This window comes from Brachyhypopomus gauderio, chromosome 18 (assembly GCF_052324685.1).
Source record: "Brachyhypopomus gauderio isolate BG-103 chromosome 18, BGAUD_0.2, whole genome shotgun sequence".
NCBI lineage: Eukaryota > Metazoa > Chordata > Actinopteri > Gymnotiformes > Hypopomidae > Brachyhypopomus > Brachyhypopomus gauderio.
The window spans coordinates 4,221,678-4,249,295 of record NC_135228.1 but is presented as its reverse complement, the minus strand read 5'-3'; the positions used below and the strand labels follow the sequence as shown (position 1 = coordinate 4,249,295).

The window sequence follows — 27,618 nt, the reverse complement described above, 5'->3', positions numbered from 1 at the left end:
ACACAACGTGGTTTCACAAACCAGCTCGCGTAGTACAAGATGTAGACGCGCACATAAGCCGTACTATATAGCGCGACCGAACTTCTACAAAGTGATCACTGGTTACTGTTACTGGAGTCCGCTACTCAAAACCCGTCCTCTTCTTGTGTTGAAATCCGAATTAAAGTGAAAGTGGGAAGAGGAATATCAATTTCTTTAGGAAAGAAACACGGTGAGTATCTTAACCTGAGTTGTCATCTAAGAATTATATGAACCTGCATTACAAAAATAACAATTTCTACTGTTTATACAGAAACTCTCAGTTAACAAAATGTGTTTTACTGTCTGAATACGTAAAGATTTTGGGTGACATTTTGTTGTCTCAGCCGAACTAAACTCGTTTGATGATAATCTAGGATTATGTAAAAGTTTACACGAATACAGCACTAACAGTGTCAGGTTATTTTTGCACCAGTGGTGTAGGCCACATGTCAGTGTAGTTGTTGAAGTGGACATTCTGTTCATTTACATTTCCAGCAGACCCGTTTCTCCGTTATTTAATTAACAACACGCTCTTCCCGCAATACGCTGCTGCTACCATGGTAACAGAACATTTATGGGGGAATATTCGGAGTGTTGTACCAGAGACAGGGGCGGACTGGCATACATTACTACCGGGGATTTCCCCGGTGGGCCGATGGGTTAGTGGGCCGCCGGTGGTTTAACTCGGCCCGTGGAGGAGCCATTGCCGCGCACTGCGGCCCCGGCCCGTAGTCACGCTGCTGTTTAACGGTGTTATTACCTCCCCCGATCCAGTCACACTAACCTGCTCAGCGCAGCCGCGGACTGGGCCTGTTAACACATGAACGAGTTGGACCGGACTACGAAAACATACAGCTGTGTCACTTATTAATACAAGTAGACACGAGTAGCCTCGTCCATACTAATGCCACATTAATGATATCTCCCTGTTTGTATCCCACAAGTGACAAGTCAAGAGAGAGACGCCAGTTGCACACTGACACTGCTGAGGGTCTAACTCATCATGTGATCCCTCCGCGACACGGTTCACACTACTGAAACGTGAAAAAATAGGTCCGCATTGCTGTAAAGATGGAGCAGTCTAAGCCAGGCTCTAAACAAACTACGAAACGTAAACGTGGCGCTGAAAAGCCGAGAGAGATAAAAAGAAAAGCTGCAGAGGTTACTCACTGAGTGAACAATGTAGGTTTCAGTAGTTTTCCAGTTGTTTTTCCCCTGTATTTTCCCCCTGTCAAGTTGTTAAGTTTGTTAGTTATTTTGATATGCCACTATGTGGCTTTGTAATCATATTATTGCTGGAAGTAATATTGTCCATATGACAATAAAAAATAAAAGCTGTCATATACACTACGTTTCATGTACAGATTCATATACAGTATATATAATATATATACTAACCTGTCTGTGTTCCTTTCCTGACACTAACCCCAGCCAGCATGTTCAAGTGGGCCCCACATGGGATTTACCTGGGTTTATCGGGCTTAAGATGGGCTTGGGCTCAAAGTGGGCAAATATGTGGGCTGTGACTGGGTACCACTTGGGCTTCCCATTCAAAGTGTGTAGTTTTATGTGGGACAGCCCACTTGGGTCTCCAGTGGGCAATTGCGTGGGCTATGTTTGGGCACTGCTTGGGCAACCCATGAAACTAGCTTTTAACTAACTGGGTTTCACATGGGCTTTCCCAGGTAGGTTTATTGTGGGCCATCTGATGGGTTTTGGTTGGGTCCCACATGGGAAAACATTAAGTGTGGTTGGGCTAACCATTGGCATAGCTGGATTTTAGACAGCCTAAAATGTTTTTTATACTTTGTAAAAACTAACATTAAATCAATGAAAAGCACTTTTTAGCATTTTTACACGACTGTAAAGTTTTACTTAAGAGAGAGAGAGTGTGTGTGTGTGAGTGAGTGAGTGAGTGAGTGAGACTCTCTCCTGCGCTTTTTTCTTTCTTGAGTTGACAGACCGTCTCCCTCAGACAGAGCGTACATTTTACAGGTAAATGTTTTCTGTGTTACTATTTCCAAAAAGAAATTAATATTATTTGGTATATTACATAGAACTTAACAATATAAGATTCTTCCGTGGACAGGAGTTGCTTAATGAGTTTACTAAGTATTAGCTGACAGTCCCAGCTAGCGTTTATTAAATGTTCCTAGCTAGCTACGGTGGTCGTTTTTGCTTTAGCTCTGCAAGCAAGTTCGCTTTGAAATAATGTTATCTACCTTCGGAATTTCGGATATAGTAGCCTTCTTGAGTTACTTTTGACAGTTTCTAAATGTAGGTTAAAGATACTTAGCTACCTAGCCTGCTAGTTTATGACCATGTTTGCTTGGTATCGTTGGCATTAGCTGAAAATTCAGCTACCCTGATGGGGCCCATTATACAGTGCACATAAGGGCCCCAGGTGTCCTCAGCCCTATTTGCCCATGAAGGGCCCAGCCTGTGCCCATCATGCACCCATATAAAACCCGCTTGGGTTCTAAATGAAGGGCCCGTATGAACCCAACATATCCTACCCATTAGGGTCCCACACTGTACCCATTTTAAACCCGTCGTTAACCCATATGGGCTGCTGCTCAAGGGGCCCACATGGAGACTGAGGACAAAATGTGTTGGGTCCAAAATGGGTAACCTTGTTGGGGCCCATCATTTAGCCCATCATAAACCCCACATGGGGCCCATACAAATTTGCTGGATGGGACCTGTCTGTGTTCCTGACACTAACCTGTCTGTGTTCCTGACACTAACCTGTCTGTGTTCCTGTCACTAACCTGTCTGTGTTCATGACACTAACCTGTCTGTGTTCCTGACACTTACCTGTCTGTGTTCCTGACACTAACCTGTCTGTGTTCCTGACACTTACCTGTCTGTGTTCCTGACACTAACCTGTCTGTGTTCCTGACACTAACCTGTCTGTGTTCCTGACACTAACCTGTCTCTGTTCCTGACACTTACCTGTCTGTGTTCCTGACACTAACCTGTCTCTGTTCCTGACACTAACCTGTCTGTGTTCCTGACACTAACCTATCTGTGTTCCTGACACTAACCTGTCTGTGTTTCTGACACTAACCTGTTTGTGTTTCTGACACTAACCTGTCTGTGTTCCTGACACTAACCTGTCTGTGTTCCTGACACTAACCTGTCTCTGTTCCTGACACTAACCTGTCTGTGTTCCTGACACTCACCTGTCTGTGTTCCTGACACTAACCTGTCTGTGCTCAGATGAACATTAATATTCATGGCATTTATCAGTCACTCTTATTCAGAGTGACACACAGAAGTGATTTAGTTATGTAGACTACATATATAGAGACTACAGAGCTCTTCTGTAATTCTCTCTGTACAAGGGTGTCTGTCAAATGCTGTAAATGTAAATATTGTAATTGAATTAGTGTCCTGCATTATTTAGGTGCATTTGTGTGTTTACAGGTTTGCAGCTATAATCTGTAGCAGGAGACATGACCTCCAGAATGAGTGTCTGTGGGGAACATCACACACAGAAAGGAGAGAGGTGAGAAGTAACATGAGATGCGTGTCATCCGGGGTTGGGGGGGGGGGGGGGGTGGAGGGACACAGTTGAGGAAGTTCCCATGTTTATTCTTGGTTACATCAATGTGGTTGCTTGGCATATTAAGATTCATTTTGCAGCATGTTCAGTAGTGGGAAAGGTGGTGTCCTCAGTATGGTCTCTCAGGTTAAGTGTTACCTCACTGGGAAAGAATATATACTTGAACCCAATGGTGAGGGTCCTGTATGTCCTCTATCTAAACCAGGGGTCGGCAAACTTTGAGACATGGAGTGCCAACTTTAACATGTCTAGTCAATGAGTGTGCCACTATCAACAAATAATAATATATATACGGTCTCTGGTGCGGAGTCGTGCGCTACGGTCACTCGCGAAAGTATAATCCATAATAAATAATCAGCCTTGACGCGGTTTATGTCACACGCAGCGCCGTGCGGTCGTTACGGTTATTTAAACAAATTTAAACATGGGTCGGTGGCGGGAGCTGAGTGCAGAGTGTTGAGGAGCGATTTCGATTGGAGGATCGTGCTTTCTGTCTGAGATTTTTTATTATTAATTTTTTTTGCTGATGCTGGTCCAGCGTGCTGCGTGCCAGTGATTATGCCTCGGCGTGCCAACGGTGCCATAGGTTGCCGACCCCTGATCTAAACTGTCAAACTGATTCCCATTGGTTAACCTGGTTTACACAACTGCTGTCGCTTTAATATGCTGGGTCCTAAATGGAGAGGGGTTTGGTGTAGGGGCCATTCTTCTCCTTCTTCTCATTGTTCTCAGGATTGTTCTTCTCGTGCACCATCAGTCAACCTGCACTGGTCTGTATTACTGTTTCCACTGAGTATTATCTTGAGCTACTTTAATTAAGAATAGTTGTTCTATTGTTTAATATTTTGTTGGTTGTTTAATATATCTGGTTAACTGTGTGACCATGCTCTCCTTTGGTTATAGCTATAGTTGGTCAGATGAACTAATAATAAGTATCAGATAAAGGTCCATGTATGTATAAATATTGATTTTCCTTATAAAGTATCCCATCCATTGCTCATGTTTATGATAAACCTCTGACAAAGCTAGCTATTGTTTATAGCTTCATATAGGAACTTTATGAAGTTGGTTAGGTATATCTTCTAGCTGAGCTTTTGAGAAGGGATTTCTCTTAGCATCAAACCAATTATAATTTGGAGTTAGATACATTATTACCAGACATGTATAAAGTATTAGAGACCCATACTTGAGTAAAAGTACAAGTACTCTATCAAAAAAGTGACTTAGTAGAAGTTGTTGTCACGGCGTGTGTTTATGTCGTCTACGTCTAGCTAGTCGTCTGCGTCTGTGTATCTTCGTGGGTGTGGTTGTGTCCGAGCGTGTTCATTAGTCTAACCTGTGGCTCGTCTCCTCATCACTTGGGGATCATGTGGTCTGTCTAATTAATGTGCGTTCGCGCAGTGTCCCATGCTTGTCTTTGTCTCGCATCACTTAATGTTTAAGTGTTCAATGTGCGCTGTCTGCGCTATCTGTATTATTATTAAAGTGACGTTTGTGCGTAATCGGTCGGACTCGTGCCTCATCCTTCCCACAGCGCTCAGCGTTACAGTTGTACTTCCACTTAAGTAAATTTTAGTATTCAGCATTTTTTGTACTTAAGTATTGCAAGTAGTTTATTCTAAAATGTATTACTCAAGTACTGAAAGTAAAAAGTACAAGTATTGTGTTTTGAACTAGCGCTTACTGACAGCTCAAGCTGGTGTGTCTTCTGTGCGCTATATGTGTAACTTACCTTGATGTGTTTCTAAGTTCAAAGGTGAATTTTTGAAGGCCAATATTTCACACTCTTTAGGCAGGCAGAGTAGGCACTTCATTATATAGGAATTTACTTTATCTCCGGCAAACGAAAACACTGTCTCTAGGTAGGGCCAGGGGTTGTCTTCTTCCTCACCCTCACCGCCACGATGACTTGATGTTAAAGGTGTGGAAGGTGCCAATATATGTACATTAAAACGCCAACAAGCTAATGTAATACACTTATTCTTCTGCTGTTACAAGTTAATTATTTGGAATTATTTCGAGTATATGTGTATTTACATAAATATGTAAATTAAGCTGAAGGTGCTGGAAAATATTGAAAATGGACATATAAAGTTTCATGCAAGTGCATGAATTCCACCTTGTAACTGCACGCACAAAATCGAGTGGTGCGCGACCTCACGACGCGACCATTCGTGGGGCCAACATGTATGGGCGGAGCCACCGCGATTGCATCATTTTTGCCGCACGGACCCTTGCGCCAGTCGTGACGCCTCAAGTATACCTAGCTTACAAAGCTCAAGTGTTCAGTGAAGGCAGGCAGCAGAGTAAAAGGCAGGACGCGACCGGAGAACGCGCAGTTTTCTCATGAGACAGCCTGATCGCTTGATCCGGTGACAGCGCCATCTACCGCTCTGGCAATGATGCTAATATGGGTTTGATTCTTAGCTAACATGTTTATAATTGTAATGAGTAACTATACAGCACGTAAAAAATGTATCAGAGTAAAAGTAATAAACTAATGGAAAATATGTAGTGAAGTAAAAGTGGAAGTAAAAGAAAAAAATAATACTCCAGTAAACTACAGATACAGCATTTTAGTACTTAAGTACAGTAAGTATATCAGCTCGTTTATGTCCAGGAACCGGAAGTGAACGCTGGCGCGTGTTACTCTCCGGTTATTTGTTTTACTTTATGTTTCTCTATGAGCATGCAATTTTAGAGATCTGGCTAATTCCATAGTTAGGTCTCCGACCCAGTCCTCTACCAGAACCACTACACTGTATGTTTAGTATGGTCTGACTGGCATACCTGAATCTCGTGAGATGTTACTCCGCAATATTTCTCGTCATGTTAAAAATCTATCTTGCGGGATTTGTGATCCAGCAAGCAGCCAGAATGACGTCGGAAACACGGACGTAATTTGGGGGGGACAGGGGGGACATGTCCCCCCCACTTTTTCAAAAGCCAGTTTTGGTCCCCCCCAGTTTTTACAATTAAAACCAAATATTTAAATAGCTACGAAGCCATGTCCCCCCCACTTTTTAACGGTTAAAAAACTAATATTTAAATAGCGACAAATCTAGCGCTAGGACCATGCAGAAAACGACCGCTCCAAGCTCCGCTCCGGTAACACTGTCCCCCCCCCCATCAACAAATTTTGTGTCCCCCCCCACCTATGAAATTACGTCCATGGTCGGAAAATACAGGTATTACTATTGAAGATGCCCCCGCCACTTTCAAATCATTTGTTTGGCAGCATTTTGGGTACCCGGCGGAAATGATAAATGGCAAGAGAGTGACTGATATTTTCAAACATTGTATGAAAATAATCCCGTACACCACGACTAATACGAGCAGGATGCAGAGACATTTACAGCACCACCACAGCTCAGTACTCAAATCAACATATCTCACTTGAACAGAGGTAGCAGGGACAGAAAGGCGCTTTGGCAAGTTGAGACAGCAAAGGATATCGGCAGCAGTGTGGGGATGCTAATATGCTAATATGTGGACATGCTAATATTCTTAAAAATGAACATGGCAGTGTAGTTGCAGCAAATTCAGTGACATACTTGGTCAGGCTGTTTGCACTATTTGCACTCTGTATTGACAAAGAAGAACTTTTTGTTTTACACATAATACAGCGAGTCCCCGCGTAACGGGTCTGGTTAACGACGGACCGGAGTTACGACAGACTTTTTTAAAATTTTGTGCGGTGCACGGAGGAGCAGTGGCAGCACAGTGGAGTGTTGTGTATGAGAACATTGTTAGTTTTTTGTTAGTAAACATTGTTTAGTATTTACGATTAAAGCGTATCTAAATCTAGGGTCACGCTTAACGACGAAAACTGATTAACGACAAACTTTTCAGTCTCTAACCCCGCCGTTAAGCGGGGACTCACTGTAATATTGTTTGTGCTTGAAAAAAGGAGAAATATTTTTATTTTATTTGAACTTTTATGACATTTTAATTTCAATTTGTAGAGGAAGAAATTTGTTAAAAATTCATGCTTACATCATGCACGTTAGGAGTTATAATAAAACATTTCAGAATGCATGTGTAACTCAGTTAAATAAAAGTCTGTTGTCCAGTCTGTCACGTCCAGCCCCTCCCTCCTCCCTGGTCCCGCCTAGCTCCCCGCTCCCATTCGTTCCCACCTCTGTCTGTCACGCCCTCGTCGTTAGTACCCACACATCTGAGTCTCGTTTCACCGTCTTGTTTTCTGTGTATATAACCCCCTTAGTGTTTTACTCCCATGTCGGTCATTCCATATATGTGAGTCCCTCCTTGCTTTTCCGCTCTCCGCTTATTGTTCTGCCTGTTCACAGGGTTGCCAACTTTTGAAGATCGCTTTGCGTGAGATTTGAACCCGGAGGAGAGGTGGCGAGCGTAAGTTGTTGACAGGGGGGGGCGTAAAATGGACACAAATTAAGTGTTATATCGCGATCTATCGATCGTGGGTGGTTGGCGCCAGAGCGAACTAGTAACTCATTGAATCATAGATATGGATCAGAGGTAAATAAACTAGATATTTTTTTTCTGCGTGAGATATCGGAAGTGTGGCGTGAGAGCGTGTGAAAACGGTCAAATGCGTGTGTCTCACGCTCAATGCGTGAGAGTTGGCAACCCTGTGTTCATGGTTTTATGTTTCTCCTCATTGACCTTTTCCCTGCTCCGTGTAGACTAGCTCATTTATATCATGTTGGTTTGTTAAGCTTCCCCCTCGCTGTTTACCCCTAGTTACGTTTTCTGTAGTCTGGTTTAGTATTTAGTCCATAGACTGGTATTGTGTTTCAGTCTTTCTCTCCCTTGAGTAGTTGCCCTTTGTTGTATATGGTTCTCCCCTTTGTGTTTTCTTAGTGTGTTTAGTAGTAATAGCTTCATGTGTTTTCCCTTTCCCTAGTTGTCTTACCTTCTCGTACCTCAGTATTACCCCTTCTATTGTTAGTGTAGCTCCTTTCTGCCTTTGGTGTTTCTGTCTAGTGTTTTGCTGCTTTCTCTTATAATAAATATTCATATACTTGCGATTGCGTTACCTCTGCCTCTGAAACGTTAGTCATATAATTTGTCATTTTAGTGTTCTTAAAATCTCGTGAGCTGAGTGTATCGTCACACCCCTACTGCTTCTCTATGCTACCCTCCATCATGTGGAATAATGACCTGTTTGTATGGATTGTCCTTGTTTGGGCTGTATTGTCGATGGTATTTCAGCTACACCAGTATTCGGCTGCTGAACTTCTCAAGCTGTGGTTCAAACTGTCTTATATGACACCGGTACTCCACATTTACCCGGACATCGTTCGGCCCTTTCAAGGCCGATACATCCACCGCGTGTCCCAACGGAACTTCCACATCGACAACGTGTCAGCCATAAATACCATTTGGTCTAAAACTCGTTGCCCTCTGAGAAACTCTAGTAGGACAGTTGACCGTGATGTCATAGCCAGGATAGCAATTGCCTTCTGTCACTTTCTCTACCCTATTTCCCCCGGTTTCATGCCCCCTCGTTCGCCCATTTACTCATTTTCTAATCTTCCACTTCTCAACTTGATCCTCTTCCAACAACCCTGGTTAAAGCATGTCTACCCTCTATTTTGCCTCTGATATCTGCCATTCTTCATTCTTCTCTCACCTCTGGATCTGTCCCTGTGTCATTAAAGTCTGCTGCAGTTACCCCTATATTAAAGACACCTGGTTAAGACCCTAACAACTTCAATAACCTCCGTCCTATCTCCAATTTATTTAATCCTTGAGAAGACAGTTCTCACTCACCTCTCCAATAATTACCTCTATGAGCAATTTCAATCTGGATTTCATCCCCATCATAGCACAGAAACAGCACTCATCAAAATAACAAACGACCTCTTTACTGCAGCTGACTCAGGTCTTTTATCCATACTCATCCTCCTTGATCTGAGTGCGGCATTCAACACTTTTCTCCTTGTGTCCTCCTTCATAGATTATCAGCCATTGGTTTTCCCAACACTCCTATTAGGCCGTAAGGTGAACATCGAAAAGTCCTTAAGAAAAAAAAATCCGCTCCGCGCTCTCCGTACCAAACACGCTTCAGCTCATAAAAAGAACGAGTTATGTTGAGGTTTAAAAAAGTTTCGCCGCTCAAAATACTGTACTTTTTTTGTTCGCAGCGTTTGATGTAAGGACTAGTGCCTGGTAGGCGTAATAACACTTTGCCTCGCGAGAGGTGCCACGGTTGAGACGTCATCAGAATGGACCAATCCCGTCCCCCAACACACACACACACACACACAGATGTTGGGAGAAGTTGAATGACTATGTAGCCTACACTGCTACACAATCTTTGTATTTGTCTAATCCTAATATCAATGTATGTCTGAATTGCCATAATGTGTTGTGCATGTGTGTGGGTGTGAAATTACTTTCCAATACATAACATCCCATAACATCATTGATATTAATCAATTATTTTATGCCCACTATAAAATTATATTTTGGGATTATATTTGACAGCACTAGGCAGGTTGTCATTTTTCCCGTTTGTTGTTGTAAATCAGTTACGTGATTGGTTTAGCGCGGTCACGCGGTGTCTTTTGACGTCAAAATCGTCATTCAGCGTGAGGAAAATAGTTCTTCAGAAACCGTCTCGGTTTAAACAAAGTACAGGATTCTGTGATGCGAAACTTTTGGTACATGCAATATAACCTGATCATTTTTATCAGCTAACGGGCATGTAGTACGGAGAGCGCGGAGCGGATCAGAACGAAAACGGGGTTCACCTTACGGCCTATATGGCCTGGTTCACCACATATCTTTCAGTTTATTCAATTGAAAACATTCACATCCCAGCCATCTCCCCTCACTTCTGGTGTTCCCCAAGGGTCAGTCCTTGGTCCTATTTTTTAATCATTTACCTTCTTCCTTTAGGTCACATCTTTCATAAGTATAAAGTCCAGTTTCATTGTTATGCAGACAACACCCAGCTGTACATTTCTAGCAAACCCAACTCCACCCTCCCTCCCTCCCTCCTCCCTCTGTGATTGCATATAGGAAGTCAAGTCTTGGTTTTCCTCAAATTTTTTCACTCAACAGTAATAAAACAGAGGTCCTCCTCATTGGTACTAAATCGGTTCTTGCAAAAGTAAAAAGTTTTTCCATTTCCATAGACAACACCACTGTTCCTCTCTCCCCTCAGAGTCTGGGTGTCGTCCTTGATAGCACTGTCTTTCCAAACCCATATAAATAACACCACTTGGTCTGCATACTTTTATCTCTGTCACATTACCCGTCTCCGTCCCTCTCTCACTCCTGATAATATTGCCATCTTGGTTAATTCCCTGATCACTATTGTAATTCTCTTTTGTTCTGTTTCCCCCTCAAATCCCTCCATAAGCTACAACTGATTCAGAATGCTGCTGCCCGTGTCATATCTAGAACCTCAATCTTTCATCACATTAGTCCTGTTCTTCAGATGTCATATCTAGAACCCCATCCTTTCATCACATCCTGTTCTTCAGCTGCTTCACTGGCTCCCTGTTAAATCTCGCATTGATTATAAACTTCAACTTCTCAAATTTTAGGCTATTCATCACCTCGCCCCTCCATATCTCACTGAGCTCCTGCACATTAACAGACCCAGCCGCACTCCCAGATCCTCCTCGTCCATCAGTCTCACTGTTCCCCCGGCCCGTATGAGCACCATGGGGCTAAGAGCTTTCAGTCGCTCAGCTCCCCGTCTCTGGAACTCTCTTCCACCGGACATCCGAAATATTGCTTCCTTGGACGTTTTTAAATCATGCCTTAAAACGCACCTGTTTAGGACTGCATATAATCTCTAGTCTTCTCCCTTTATTTTGTTATTTTAAAATTGCATCGTTATTTTTTTTGTTGCTTATGTTGTTTGTATGTTTATGTTCTTTGCTTTGATTTTACTCTTTTATGTACAGTGCCTATACATAAAATTTATTATTACAGTAGTGAAGTAATCTCTGATTATTACACATATTAATCCTTTTGCACCTTTTTTCCATCCTTGGTTGTAGGCAAGCAGGTAGGGTAGCTACCTGAACTAAAGCCTGTACTAAAACATGAACTAAAACCCCAATTATGAAGGGAATGTAACTCTGAGGAATTAGTACTGCTACATCCTTCATTTCACTAAGATCAATTAGTTAGCAACATAGATTTTAATATTCACTATAAATACTGTTATATTTCCAATTACTATAGTATCTTAACAATAAATGTTGAATAAAATTTTTTTCAGAATATACAAAACATATAAAATTGAATTTCCCCCATTTCTACACACATTGTTTTAGCATTTTCACATTAGCCATATTTTTTGTTAATTTTGTGTGTTAGTGTGACTAAGCGTAAGAGATCAGACTCACCTGAACCAAGCTGTGTGTCCATGAAGAGTGACGGATCAATGGACCCTCCACGTAACTTCAGACTGGAAGTGGATCCTACTGAGTTCAGGTAATGATGATGTAGGAATGTGACTGTTGTACTGAGTTCAGGTAATGTAAATTGCAAACTGTTGAATTGATAAGAAATATTAAAAATATTGATATTAAGAATGTATAATCGAATCAATAAGAGATATTAACAAGATTGATATTAAGAATTTGTTTACAGTTGAATCAATAAGAGATTTTTAGAATATTGATATTAAGAATATGTTTATAGTTGTTACCATGAATATCCAATGATGAAAAACCTTTTTAATTGTGCATGGTAGTCTGATTAAGGTTAAGAGATCAGACACACCTGAACCCAGCTGTGTATCCATGAAGAGTGACCAGTCAATGAACCCTCCACTTACCATCAGAGATGGAGAGTGTTGTAGTGATGAAAGGTAAGGATGGTGTTATGGTTGTAGTGATGAGGTGAGGATGGTGTCCTGGTTGTAGTTAGGGATGTCCCGATCCAGCTTTTTGAACTTCCGATTCGATACCGATATTTATTTGCACTTCCGATTCGATACCGATATCGGCCGATACCGATACCGGCCTATCCGAGCATGTATTAAAGTTTAAAGTTATTTAACCAACTTACTTTGTTGTCAAACTCATGTTGAAAAGCATTTTACTCTTGATAACAAGTAGCCAGCTGAATTAGGTGTGTTTGAATAATACACAATGGTTGGTAAGGAGAAACTGACCTGTTTATTTAGCAATTAATAAACTCAAAATAGACAAAATATTAAATAACAAACAGAAATAGCATCAGTAAACCAAGGATTAAAAAGCCACAAGTGCAAATAATATTGTAAATTATATTTTTTAAAAAAACACACAACCCGAGTGGAAAATAGTCTAACATTAACATTAACATCCATCAGTGCTCTTGAACAAGTGTAAACCAAAGCTTTAAAAAAAATCCGTGCACATATCGTAAACTAATTAAAAGCAAAATGCCTTCTACTCCACACTTTGCTGCTCCATCCCCATCTATACACTCCCTTCAATTCAAACGTTTCTGCCAGTGTTAGTTGTGTAGGACCTTTCTTTTTGTCTTCGGTTTTCATTAGAAACTCGTCATGTTGTTTATGGTGGTATTTCGCTAAATGCTTGATTAGATTGGTGGTATTAAAAGTTCTTACAGCTTTACCACAACGCTTGACTTTACTGTGGCATATGTTGCACTCTACCTCTTCGTCTTTGTCATCCTTTAAGGTAAAATAATCCCACACAACTGACAGATAACTTCAAATTTACACCGCGGTCCGAGATGCCACGGAGCTAAATTGGGGCAGAAACTACGCTCGTGTGCTGAAGGTGTGCTGGAAAATGCGGACCGGATTTTACTCTCACTAGCAAAAACTGGAATGGATTATCTAAATGGGTGCGCAGGAAAACCGGGATCGGACTTAAAAAAACTGGATCGGGAGTCTGGATCGGCATTTTCTCGTGTCTGCCGATCCGATACCGATACGCATTTTTTGCTAATATCGGCGGCCGATCCGATTCAAATATCGGATCGGGACAACCCTAGTTGTAGTGATGAGGTGAGAATTGTCTCCTGGTTGTAGTGATGAGGTAAGAATGGTCTCCTGGTTGTAGTGATGAGGTAAGGATGGTCTCCTGGTTGTAGTGATGAGAGGTAAGGATGGTGTCCTGGTTGTAGTGATGAGGTGAGAATTGTCTCCTGGTTGTAGTGATGAGGTAAGGATGGTCTCCTGGTTGTAGTGATGAGGTAAGGATGGTCTCCTGGTTGTAGTGATGAGGTAAGGATGGTGTCCTGGTTGTAGTGATGAGGTAAGGATGGTGTCCTGGTTGTAGTGATGAGGTAAGGATGGTGTCCTGGTTGTAGTGATGAGGTAAGGATGGTGTCCTGGTTGTAGTGATGAGGTAAGGATGGTGTCCTGGTTGTAGTGATGAGGTAAGGATGGTGTCCTGGTTGTAGTGATGAGGTAAGGATGGTGTCCTGGTTGTAGTGATGAGGTAAGGATGGTCTCCTGGTTGTAGTGATGAGGTAAGGATGGTGTCCTGGTTGTAGTGATGAGGTAAGGATGGTCTCCTGGTTGTAGTGATGAGGTAAGGATGGTCTCCTGGTAGTGATGAGGTAAGAATGGTCTCCTGGTGGTAGTGATGAGATAAAGAGGGTGTCCTGGGTTAGGACAGTGTTCCTCACTCCCAGTTTCACCTGATCAAACTCACTCAGTTCATCACGAAGTCCTCCACATGAGGTGTGGAGCAAGAAAATACTAAACTGGGAGTACTGGGAGTGAAGAACACTGGATTAGGGAATTGAATCAGTTCATCCAGGACTGGGAGTGAGAAACACTGGTTTAGGGGATTCAATCAGTTCATCCAGCACTGGGAGTAAGGACCACTGGTTTAGGGGATTACATCAGGTAATCCAGCCTGCATTGTACAATATTTGCTGGTGTGTTTAATGGTGTGATGTACAGGGATGAATGTGCTACATATTTCCCATTAAACTCAGTGTTCTGTTTGTCCACAGTGAACAAAAGGAAAAATTAGTGCTCCCCTACAAAAAACATGTGGCATCCGTATTCAAGGTGTGTGTAAGGCTGTGAGTTTGTGTGTGTGTGTGTGTGTTTGTGTGATAAACAATGCAGTGTGTTCATCATATTATAAAATCCCACTTATTTATTCAATACAGCTAATGTCTGTACCATTATGGTGTTTTATGATTATGTTTGTTGATGTTTATTTACCAGGAGCTGGAGCACAAAGTCATCTCTCTGGTGAAGAAGGAGCTGAAGAGGTTTCAGATGATACTGAGTCCAGATTACCCAGCATGCTCTGGGGGAGAGGTGGAGGATGAGGAGGATCAGAACAGTGTCGGAAAGCGGGTGTTGAAGATCACACTGCACGTTCTGAGGAACATGAACCAGAGAGACCTCGCTAACACACTACAGACCAGTAAGAGATCTGGGTCATGGATAGACAGACTTCACTAACACACTACAGACCAGTAAGAGATATGGGTCATGAACCAGACAGACCTCACTAACACACTACAGACCAGTAAGAGATCTGGGTCATGAACCAGACAGACCTCACTAACACACTACAGACCAGTAAGAACTCTTGATCATGGCTATATGATGGCAGTATCACTCTAACTTCCTTTAGTTAGTACTTATATTGACATGAGTTAGTAACTCTAATAGGTTCCCTCTTCCTTTAATAGAGGGTGTTGCAATTCATTTGGTTTTAGATTTTACCGTTTTTTCCTCTTTAAGGATATTGATTTTAACATCAGACACAATAACCAAAAAAATCATTATTTCCAAAAATAATAATTATGTGTTTCTGTTATCATGTGTTTCTGTTGTTTTAGAGCTGGTCTCTGTATATCAGCAAAAGCTCAAACACAAACTACTGGAGAAATGTAAAAGAATAAATGAAGGAATCTCAGATTATGGAAGCTCAACCCTTCTGAATGAGATCTACACAGAGCTCTACATCACAGAGGGAGGGAGTGGAGAGGTCAATAATGAACATGAGGTGAGACAGATTGAGACAGCATCCAGGAGACCAGCAACACAGGAGACACCCATCAAATGTAATGACCTCTTTAAAGACAAACCCATCAGAACAGTGCTGACTAAAGGAGTTGCTGGAATTGGGAAAACAGTCTCAGTGCAAAAGTTTATTCTGGACTGGGCTGAAGGAATAGCCAATCAGGATGTCCTCTTCATATTTTCACTTCCTTTTAAGGAGCTGAATTTAATAAGGCAGAAAAAGATCAGCCTGATGGATCTGGTTCATCACTTTTTCCCAGATACAAAACAATTAGAATTAATAGACTGTGATGCTTACAAAGTCATTTTCATCTTTGATGGTCTGGATGAGTGCCGACTTGCTCTAGATTTTCACAACAATGAGAGTTTGTGGGATGTAACAGAGTCGACCTCAGTGGATGTGCTACTGACAAACCTCATCAAGGGGAATCTGTTTCCCTCTGCTCTCCTCTGGATAACCTCTAGACCAGCAGCAGCCAATCAGATCCCTCCTGAGTGTGTTGACCTGGTAACAGAGGTTCGAGGGTTCAGTGACCTCCAGAAAGAGGAGTACTTCAGAAAGAGAATCAGTGATCAGATCCTGGCCAAAAGAATCATCTCACACATGAGGTCATCAAGAAGCCTCTACATCATGTGCCACATTCCAGTTTTCTGTTGGATTGCAGCCACTGTTCTAGAGACAATGTTGGGTGAAGCAGAGAGTGGAGAGATCCCCAAGACTCTGACTCGGATGTTCACGCACTTCCTGATCTTTCAGATCAATCACAAGGGCAGAAAGTACCATGGCAAATCTGACCCTGATCCTGACCAGACTAGGAATATTGTTCTGGCACTAGGAAAACTGGCTTTTCAACAGCTGGAAAAGGGCAACCTGATCTTCTATGAGGAAGATCTGAGAGAGTGTGGCATTGACATCAAAGAAGTGTCAGTGTACTCAGGAGTGTGTACCCAGATCTTCAGAGAGGAGTCTGTGCTGTACCTGGGGAAGGTGTTCAGCTTTGTGCATCTGAGTGTTCAGGAATTTCTGGCTGCCTTATATGCATTTCTCTCCTTCATCACGAACAACACTACTGTGTTAGAACACCAAACCACTGCAGTCCTACTTGACATTAAAAGGACAACAATGTCTGACTTTCTTAAAAATGCAGTGGACAAGGCCTTACAGAGTAAGAATGGACACCTGGACCTTATCCTCCGCTTCCTTCTGGGTCTCTCACTGGAGTCCAATCAGACTCTCTTACGAGGCCTACTGACACAGACAGGAAGCAGCTCACAGAGCAAAGAGGAAATAGCCAAGCACATCAAGGAGAAGATCAGGGAGAATCCCTCTCCAGAGAAATCCATCAATCTGTTCCACTGTCTGAATGAACTGAATGATCATTCTCTAGAGCAAGAAGTCCAAACATACCTGAGAAGACGAGGTCGCCATCATTTCTTTAGACCCAGTCATTGTCTCCGTAGAGCCAGACTTTCTCCTGCTCAGTGGTCAGCTCTGATGTTTGTGTTGCTGAACTCAGAAGAGGAGCTGGATGAGTTTGTCCTGAGTAAATATGACCCATCAGAGGAATGTCTACTGAGACTGCTGCCAGTGGTCTTAGCATCCAGAAAAGCTGAGTGAGTATTTTCATTAAAAAACAAAATCATAGTAAGACTAAAGACATTGCTCAGTTTATATATTCTTTCTTTCACACTTTGACATTGTGTCTCTTTCACACACACACACACACACACACACACACACACACACATATTATCACTGTATCTCTTTTTTACGGTAGGGTTTTTCTATTATTGGGTTTACTTAAACCTCCCACCAGCAATAGAAACATGACTGACTGAACTAGAACTTAAAATGTGTTAGGATTAAATTCTACTGTACAGTCCAGCATAAGTCCTGACAATATGCATAACCAATTTTATAAAATGCTTCACTTTAGCATATACATTGCATAATGCTAAAAGTAGCTGGAAAGTTGTTACATGACATAACCCCCTACTTTTACAAAAGTGATTTGTCTAATGCTTCATTGAGGGTCCAAGGATGTTGAGACAGGGGCACTTCCACCCCCCCCCCCCCCCCAGAACAGCCACTGCAGCTGATGCATTGTTATTTTTACAAGACATCGACTCCAGTATTCTGCGAAAAGACAAAAAGACATTTGCAGACAAATACTGTACCACATTCTCTATACCTCTAAACTTCTTAAACTGTAAAGGAATCGTTCAAGCTGTGAGCCTCTTCGGTATGTGTGGGAGAAAGAGGACAGCTAGCAGAAATGGGCTCTGAAGTGACGTGGAGCTAGCAAATGTGGCATTATCTTCACTTAATTTTTTTTTTATCTGAAAATGATGCATTAAACGTTTATATAGATAGATAGATAGCAGTGTTGGGAACGTTACTTTAAAAAAGTAATTCGTTATAGTTACTCACTACTTGTTCAAAAAAGTAACTGAGTTAGTAACTGAATTACTCTATAATAAAAGTAACTCGTTACCAGGGAAAGTAACTATTTGCATTACAGTAAAAAAAAACGTTATATGCCAATGAATAAGGATTTTTTGAAAAAGCAGTTTTCACAGTCAGTTGAAATGAGTAGATCATAAAGGTGTTTAACTTTTGACATTTATTGCACATCAACAGACCAGTGCAGGATAAAATCCTTTAAAATCCCAAATCTTTGAAAAAAAAAGAAGCAAAAGTAAACAGTTACACTATATAGCCTACACAGTAGGGTGTTTCTTATTTTTGAAGATTCGATTTTTGTATGGGCCACCCTGCCATTTGGTTCATTATCATAAAAAAGTAATACCCTTTTTTTTTTTTTTTAAGAATTATTTTTAGGGGTCGCTACCGACCCTACAGTATTGCGCAAATGTACCCTAAAAATGCTTATGTTGCATATGATGTTGTGCAACAAAAGTGGTTGGTGCTTAGCGTACAAACCTCTTTTAACTAGTAATTTTTTTTTACTTTTAGTGTGCAGAATTGTGTCTATAATGCTTAATTGTTCCTTTTGCAGGTTAAACTAGTGTAACTACTGTACAATGATGGCTTCATCAACCAGTGCAACGATAGCTACCAGAAAGAAAACGGAGATATGGCTTATTGGACAGATGTCCTCTTCTTTAGATAGTGTTATGCTTCCTTCAAAAAGGGAAGTGTTGGCCCTTTTCTTCCATTACAAGCAGATTGCCAAGCAAAGCATTAGGGAAGCATTACATTCCACAGCAAATGATGTTTTTGAAGATTGGTCAAAGGCCCGAATACCAGTGCAATTAAAGAAGCACGTTGTCCCTAAAATCGAAAACATTTACAAGGAATGGGAAAAGTTGAAGAAAAATAAAGAGAATAAAGCTAAGCGTTCAGATTATTTGAAACAAAAGGAAGACCAATGGAATGAAGGGTTAGAAGTAAAGTAAAAAAGCATGTTTATTGCTGTCTTTTAATAAATAAGTAGAAATGCAATGACAAAAAATTGATGTTTTTAATGCATGTAATAAGTAAATAAATGTGTACCAAGTAAATGAGTCATTATCACCAGTCTCCATCAGTTTTATGATTTTTTCCTATGTTAATGACTAAGAGCGCATAATAAAATATGCCTTAAATTTCAATGACTGGTAGCGCCCAGTAAAATTTTTTTTTTTCCCCTTGAAATTTTTACACATTTATTTTCTCACCAAAATGAACCATTTCAATGGGTGGCCCACTGAAAAACAAACAAAATTTTTTTTAACCCCAAATAAGAAACACCCTACTACACAGTAAAGTGCATTTACATCTATCAAATTAAATTAAATTCTCTCAACCTGAGACAACTGGTTTGTTCATAACAGAAGTAAACTTAACATTTAAACCTCTATTCTTAATTAAACAAATCAAATACCCAGTCTGGTAGACATTCAGGAACTTCAAGTATTTTCTTAAATAATGTTTATATCGCCACCTTGAAAATGATCATTTTTCTTTGGCTTGCTCCTGACTCGTCATTTCTGCCTCTTCTCCGTTTGTGTCGTGTGCTTCGGCACGCGTGTAAAAACACTGGCTCTGATTGGCTACAATAACGCTGCCTTAGCCAATCGCTTACTGACTTGTTAAGTTAAACAGGTGTTACACCGAGAACTGTGACCTATCGAGATCTGTTACTCCTTACTAGCCTGGGCAGCGGTCCGCTCGGATTACTGTTAGTATATCAATATATAGTAACGCACCGCTTTTAATGACCAGTAACGTCAACGGCGTTGTAACGACAGGAAAAGTAATTAATTATATTATCCCGTTACTGACAAAATGATGCCGTTACCTAACGCCGTTATTTTTAACGGCGTTATTCGCAACACTGATAGATAGATAGATAGATAGATACTATAGTTAGGTACAAAACGAGCTAACAGATTAGCCGTCACTAATGTCAAAGTCAAATTTATTCCTGGGTCTTTCTCTGCCTGCCTCTGGCCTCTGGGGGAATGTTGTTGCAGCTTTCTACCCTTGCTGTTAAATACATTCCGTACATTTATCCTATGTTGCACTTTTATGTTGCACATAAACACACACTCGCACATACACATACATCACAGTCATTTGTGCTTAATGTCTTGGGTACACTTTCTGCTCTTCTTTGCAGTGGTCATTTGAGCTGGTTGTTGTTGTTCTCCCTGCCCTTCTGTCTTTTCTCTTTTAATTTTCTCTCCCCCTTTTCTTTTCCACTCTTAAATATATTCTTGTCACGTTGAGGACCCCGGCCCCTCCCCTTTGGGTGTGTGTATATGTAGTCCACGTGCTTTGTCTGCGTCAGTGGAACTCCGTGGTGACGGCTATGTCGTGTGAATAATGTGCCTCACCTGTGAATCGTCTCGTAATCACGTGGGGCTAATGTGGTTTGTCTATTTAATGTGCGCTCGCACAGTGTCCTGTGCTCGTCGTTGTCTAATGTCTACACGTATCAAGAGTCTGTTTATGTTCTACGTGCGCTATTACGCAATAATCTGTGTAATAAAAGCCGTGACGTCTGCTGCAATAGAGGTTTCGTGTCTCATCCTTCCCTGCTCCGCTGCGCGTCACAGAACGACGAGCCTTTTCGAGACACCAGGACCATGCCAGGCTACACGATTAGGCCGAAGAAGGGTCAGCGCCCCAGCAAAAGGCACCACCGTGCATCTTCCTCCCCCCAGCGCCATGAGCTCATGCTGATGCTAGAACAGCTCGAGTTGGACCCGGTGTGTGCCTACATGTTGTGCGCCGCTCGGGAGTCTTCCTCCCCCAAGAAGGCGGCTCAGTACCGCGAGGAGGCGGTACGAGCGTGGCGGGAGAAGCATCCCTCTTCGTCGCGGGAGCTCTTGCCCATACGGGTGGGCATTCACGAGCTAGAGGAAGAGGGCTCCTCCCCGTGCCAAGAAGCCACACCGACGGTCGAGGAGTTGGAGAAGGACCCGGTGTGTGCTTACCAGCTGGCCACAGCTCGGAACCTCGAGCGCAGGGACCCCGAGCTGGCGGAGGAGCTCCGCGAGAGGGTGGTGCGTCTATGGAGGGAGAGACACCTTGCTCCTTCCCGCGCCATCTCGCCACAGAGGGAGGGCGCCAGCACGTTTGGCGCCACCGCGTCCACCCCGGAGGAGGATTCTGAGGGGGAGGAGCAGGATGAAGTCAAGGAGGACTACCCCCCCTTCGGTAGGCGAAGCCTCCACCGTCGACTACGGTGGTAAGGAGGAGGACGCCTCCACCGTTAACTACGGTGGCGAGGAGGAGGAGTACGAAGACGATTACCCTCCGTCGGAGTACTCCGCATCGGCTGTAGGCTATGGTGAGGAGGAGGGGGAGTATGAAGATTACTCTCAGTCGGAGTGCTCCGCACCTGCCGTAGGTTACGGTGAGGAAGAGAAGGAGTACGAGGAGGAAGATCGTCCTCTGTCCGTGCACTCGGGCGTCTCAGAGTGCACGGACAGCGAACTCTACTCAGAGGACGAGGGCAGTCCACCCCCCTCTGAGTGTTCTGCTGGGACTGTGAAGGGGAGATGGACCCCGTCCTCAGATCGCTCCGGAGGAGAGAGGATGGACTGCTCCCGGGGTGGCAGCCCGGAGCAGCCCATGAGTTGGAGCCGGGGCAGCGAGGCGACCGAGATGGAGGTGGAAGCGCCCACGGTCGACTCCAGAGGACGGTCGCGGAGCGAGGTGGGCGTACCATACGGCCAGCTGGGGGGAGAGTCCGCCAGCCGCGCTGCACCCGGCGCGTCCACCAGCCGCGCTGCACCCGGCGCGCCCGCCAGCCGCGCTGCACCAGGCGTGTTCGCCAGCCGCGCTGCACTGGGCGGACGCTTTGCAGCAAAGGCTTGAGGAGGACCGTTCGCTGCAGCACCTGCAGCTCCCGATCTCTCTCCCCTTATCGCCCTACTCCTGGTGCGTAGCCTGGCGCCTGTTTCGTGTGTGTGTGTGCCAGTGTTTGTAAGTCTACCCATATGTCTACCAAATCCCTTTTTCCCGTTTGTTCCTCTGTGTGTAAGTGTTCCTGTGTGTATGTTCGTAAACGTCCCGTTCAACCTGTCTAACGTTTTCTCCACTGTATTCCCAGGGAGGGTGTGCTAGGCGATTCGAGACGGACGCTTCGCCAAGGGCAGTCACCTCCCAGACGCAGGACTGAGCGCGTCGGATCCGCCCATCGTCGTGGGTTCGGGGCACTCGGTCCTGTTGGCACCCTGGGACGGGTAGTGCCCTTGGAGGGGGCGTCTGTCACGTTGAGGACCCCGGCCCCTCCCTTTTGGGCATGTGTTTACGTAGTCCACGTGCATCGTCTGCGTCTGTGGATATCCGTGGTTATGGCTATGTCGTATGATAATCTGTCTCACCTGTGACTCGTTTCGTAATCACATGGGGCTAATGTGGTTTGTCTATTTAATGTGCGCTCGCGCAGTGTCCTGTGCTCGTCGTTGTCTAATGTCTACACGTATCAAGAGTCTGTTTATGTTCTACGTGCGCTATTGCGCAATAATCTGTGTAATAAAAGCCGTGACGTCTGCTGCAATAGAGGATTCGTGTCTCATCCTTCCCTGCTCCGCCGCGCGTCACACAGGCACTGTGCAAAATGTCAAAAATATTTTAAATAAAATATGCCTGTCTGAAGATATAAAAACAATTGCCACACAACAGCAAAAAATTATAAGGAAAGGTTCAAGTAACGTGGTCTAAAAAGCAAACAACAACAAAAAATATTTATAGGCCTACTTGCCGAGACGCACTGTGACGAGACGAGACGGAAACCGAAAACCTAAACGACAAACGGCTGAACTGTTTTTTTTTCGCCTTACGCGTTTTAAATGGTATGCCATGTTGGTTGTTGTCATGTGAGATTAAAGACGTCGATGATATAACTTGCACTTTGTTTGATTCATCTTTATCTTTTTCAAAATACTTTTGAAGTTTTTTTAGTAGCCATTTGTCACGTTACGGTCCCCGACCCCTCCCTTTTGGGCGTGTGTTTACGTCGTCTGCGTCTACTCGTCTGCGTCAGTGGATCTCCGTGGGGGCGGGTGCGTCTTGTGATAATCCGTCTCACCGGTGGCTCGTCTCGTCATCACGTGGGGTTTATGTGGTTTGTCTACTTAATGTGCGTTCGCGCAGTGTCCTGTGCTCGTCGTTGTTTGCGTCATACACGTTTCTGTGTATTTGTATGTTTCTACGTGCGCGGACTGCGCTGTTTTTGTCATATAATAAAGTGACCGTGCGTTAAGCAAGGATTCTGTGCCTCGTCCTTCGCACTATCCTGTAGCGTGTTCAGCTCTGCTCATTTGGATTGTGCAACTGTAGGGTGTGATTTATTAATGTGTAGTAAGGAAGAAGCCTATTGTTAATACACATCATTTAAAAATATTTATTAATAGAAATTAGGATGATTTTTTTTGACAAAAGGCTATATATAACAAAAACAAAGACATTTCATGTAACAACTAATTCTTAGCAGCATCCTTGGGCACCCCCAAGGATGGGTTCCAGGTGAACCCAAAACTGGTACAGCCCTGTACAGTATATCATTACTATTATTATTATTATTATTATTGTTGATATTGTGCTGTTTTTATAATCTGTCTTTTTTATCACCTGCGGCTGCTGTTACACCTAAATTTCCCACCTGTGGGACAATAAAGACTGTTTCTATTCTATTCTAAATTGGAGACATTGTTGTGTTCACGTGTGTGTGTTGGTCTGTAAGTGTGATGAATTTTTCTCCTTCTCTACAGTCTGTCTAGGTGCAGTATTACAGAGGAAGGTTGTGCTGCTCTGTCTTCAGCTCTGAGGTCAAACCCCTCATCACACCTGAGAGAGCTGAATCTGAACTGGAATGAACCAGGAGACTCAGGAGTGAAGCAACTCTCTGATCTACTGGAGGATCCACACTGTAGACTGGAGAAACTACAGTGAGTTACCGACTTGACTCTATACACACACACAAACAAAGTCAATATTCGTTCTAACAAACAAACATACACATACATGCTCAGCCAATATCTTCTGAAACACACACAGTATTTCCCCAACTCTCTCTCTCTTTCTCTCTCTCTCTCTCTCTCTCTCTCTCCACACACACACACACACACACACACACACACACACACACACAGTCAGTTTCTTTCCCCCTCTCTTTATCCCACACACTCACTCACAAATACAGTCAGTATCCTCTCATCTCTGACAAACAATATCACTGTATTAATTAGATTCACACTTTCTTGCTCATTCTCTCTCTAAACATACATACACATAACTGCATGTATGTCATGAATACACACACAGTGCCTGTGTTTACATGAGTGTGTTAGTTTATTGATCTGTAAGTGTGAGTTTTTCCTTCTCTCTACAGTTTGTCTTACTGCAGTATTACAGAGGAATGCTGTGCTGCTCTGTGTTCAGCTCTGAGGTCAAACCCCTCATCACACCTGAGAGAGCTGAATCTGAACCACAATAAACCAGGAGACTCAGGAATGAAGCAGCTCTCTGCTCTACTGGAGGATCCAAACTGTAAACTGGAGATACTGCAGTGAGTTATTAACTGGGTCTTTACACACAAACACGCACACAAAGAGTCAAGATTCTCCTTTCTGACACACACACAGTCGATTTCTTCTCCTGCTCTCTCTCTCTCCCCCTCTCTCTCTCTCTCTCTCTCTCACACACACACACACAGTCAATATTCCCTTGTTTCAAACACAGTCAGTATCCCTCTTTTACCTCTGAGACACATACTGTCTCTGAATTGATTAGATTCACAGTCACACTCTTTCTTGCTCATTCTCTCTCTATAAACAAACACACACACACACACACACACACACACACACACACACACATCACTGCATGTCTCACCTGATTACACACAGAGTATGTGTTTCTGTGTGTGTGTGTTCAGCTCTGAGGTCAAACCCCTCATCACACCTGAGAGAGCTGAATCTGTATCACAATAAACCAGGAGACTCAGGAGTGAAGCAGCTCTCTGCTCTACTGGAGGATCCACACTGTACACTGGAGAAACTGGAGTGAGTTACTGACCTACTGTCTTTTTACGCATTTGCCCCCCCTGAACACTCACACACCCCATCACTTATGCATATACACAGACACATACAAACACATTATCACTACATGTCTGTCATGAACACACAGTGCCTGCATGTGCGCAAGTGTGTGTGTGTGTGTGTGTGTGTGTGTGTGTGTGTGTGTGTGTGTGTGTGTGTGTGTGTGTGTGTGTGTGTGTGTGTGTGTGTGTGTGTGTGTGTGTGTTGATCTATAGGTGTGAGGGTTTTTTCTCCTTCTCTCTACAGTTTGTCTGTTTGCAGTATTACAGAGGAAGGTTGTGCTGTTCTGGCTTCAGCTCTGAGGTCAAATCCCTCATCACACCTGAGAGAGCTGAATCTGTACCGCAATGAACCAGGAGATTCAGGAGTGAAGCAGCTCTCTGCTCTACTGGAGGATCCACACTGTACACTGGAGAAACTGGAGTGAGTTACTGACTTACTGTCTCTTTATACACACACACACACACACACACACACATACACACACACATTACTGCATGCATGTCATGATACAAACAGTGCCTGTGTTTGTGCAAGTGTGTGTTGATAAGTAAGCGTGAACTTTTCTCTTTATTTCTACAGTCTGTCTGTCTGCAACATTACAGAGGAAGGTTGTGCTGCTCTGTATTCAGCTCTGTGTTCAAACCCCTCATCACACCTGAGAGAGCTGAATCTGGACTACAATAAACCAGGAGACTCAGGAGTAAAGAAGCTCTCTGCTCTACTGGAGGATCCACACTGTACACTGAATATATTACAGTGAGCTACTGACTCTTTGTACACACAGTCAATATGTGTTCTCTCTCTCACACACACACACACACATTGTATTGCTTGCTCATTAGAGAGAGGTACAAATGAATTTGATTTATTTAAACATTTAATGTGGTTTCTTCTGTGTGTAATGAAACCCACAAATGCCATTGTAGAAACAACAGCGACAGAGAGAAACAGAGAGAAATCTGGTGTTTTCACTGATTGAGTTTGTGTATAGAGTCTGATATCTGACTGTGATGATTGTGTGTTCATGTCCAATAATTCTGTCCTATTCTCTGTCTTACAGTGTCCGGTCACTATGAAGTTGACGTGATCTGACTTGGTTTTAGTCTCATATACAGAGAAGATAACCAAACACACACACACACACACAATTGTACATGAAACTCCAATGGTTGTGTGTCAGTGTGATTGTGTGAACATGAGGGCTGTGTGTCCTCCCCATATCTTCCAGCATCTGGACACCAGGACACACACACACACACACACACACACACACACTGGTCCTGAAACTACAACCATATGACTGTAAAAGGTTCATAGAATCCATTCAGAAAAAATCAAATGAATCATAAACATTTGTTCATAAACATCAACACTGATGTGGAAGTGGAATAAGTGGAATTATGTATCACAATGTAAAAGTGCACCAGGAACATGGAGGTGACTGTTAAACCATAATTCAAACTTTTAATAACAGTAGTATTGACAGCAGTATATCAATTTATAATGTTGGTGATTCCTTTGTCCACAAAATATTTCTCACTTTAAACCGACGAATGCTCGATAAAAATAGTCCAGTGCTCCAAACGCTGCCACCCACATGTTGCACAAGTCTAACCACAATGAGCCAAACTGCCCTGAGGAACAACAGCAGAACTACGCACGTCTGATTCACAGCCACAAAACTACACTTGTTAATTCTCTACATAGTCGAGATGTTGTCATTAGTTGTATTAAACATGCAGTTACTGTTGTATAAATATGTCTAGGGTTAGTAAGTCAAATTCACTGGTGACTTACTGCACTTTTCTCATTTGTTAAAATAGATAAAATGAGTTTCATATTGAAGCCTCGAGTTTGAATTTCCTAGAAAGAGAATCCCTTTCAGTAAAATGGACACTTTGCTCTGCACACACGGTATGGTCGATGGCTCATGGTCTCATAATATTTTATTGTATTATTTTTTATCTCAGATGTGTTTTATATATGGCATGATCTGGCTGTAGCTGGCATCATGTTCTCGTTTGGCAACATCACACACTATCTGATGTATCATCTACATATTTTCCGCTGAGGTTCATCTGTTTTTCGCCATCCTGTTTCCTGAATAAAGTGTGTGTGCGCTTTTCAGTGTAACTGACTGTGTCTTTCGTATTGAGATCTGGCTCCCCCCAGTGTCCTGAAGGAGAAACAAACGAACACAAACGTTCCACATTTAAATGAAGCAAATGGTGGAGCATGTGGACTCGGGCCTGTGGATCGAAAGCTTAGACTACACAGACATGCGCTACATTGCTCCTGGCATCTCTGAGATGATGGGATGATTGTATTGAAAGCTGAGCCGAAGTCAACAAACAGCATTCGGACGTACGTTAGTTCCTTCCAGATGGTTGAGTGCGGTGTGCATTGCCAGGCGACAGCATCGTCTGTAGATCTGTTTGCCCGGTAGGCAAACTGGTGTGGGTCCAGGGTGCTCGGAAGGCTTTTCTTAATAAGATGAAGGATCAGC

The 27,618-nt window shown here is 42.9% G+C and overlaps 1 protein-coding gene across 3 annotated transcripts; it reads left to right on the top strand.

The window, feature by feature from the left end:
- Window position 1: 1 nt before the first annotated feature.
- LOC143482206 (NACHT, LRR and PYD domains-containing protein 3-like) lies at window positions 2–27,261 on the top strand. Of its 3 annotated transcripts, XM_076980501.1 has the most exons (13): window positions 2–211; window positions 3,451–3,532; window positions 11,912–12,028; window positions 12,291–12,407; window positions 14,519–14,576; window positions 14,739–14,943; window positions 15,365–17,162; window positions 23,778–23,954; window positions 24,398–24,574; window positions 24,915–25,070; window positions 25,356–25,532; window positions 25,692–25,868; window positions 26,173–27,261. In XM_076980501.1, the coding sequence occupies exons 2-13, from the start codon at window positions 3,480–3,482 to the stop codon at window positions 26,186–26,188; spliced, it is 3,228 nt and encodes a 1,075-aa protein (XP_076836616.1). In that variant the 5' UTR covers window positions 2–211; window positions 3,451–3,479; the 3' UTR covers window positions 26,189–27,261. The 3 variants fall into 3 exon arrangements, 1 of the variants encoding a protein (XP_076836616.1); XR_013122161.1 differs by lacking the exons at window positions 25,692–25,868; window positions 26,173–27,261 and having other exon boundaries at window positions 24,944–25,070; window positions 25,356–25,486; XR_013122162.1 differs by lacking the exons at window positions 12,291–12,407; window positions 25,692–25,868; window positions 26,173–27,261 and having other exon boundaries at window positions 24,944–25,070; window positions 25,356–25,486.
- The last annotated feature ends 357 nt before the right edge of the window (window positions 27,262–27,618 follow it).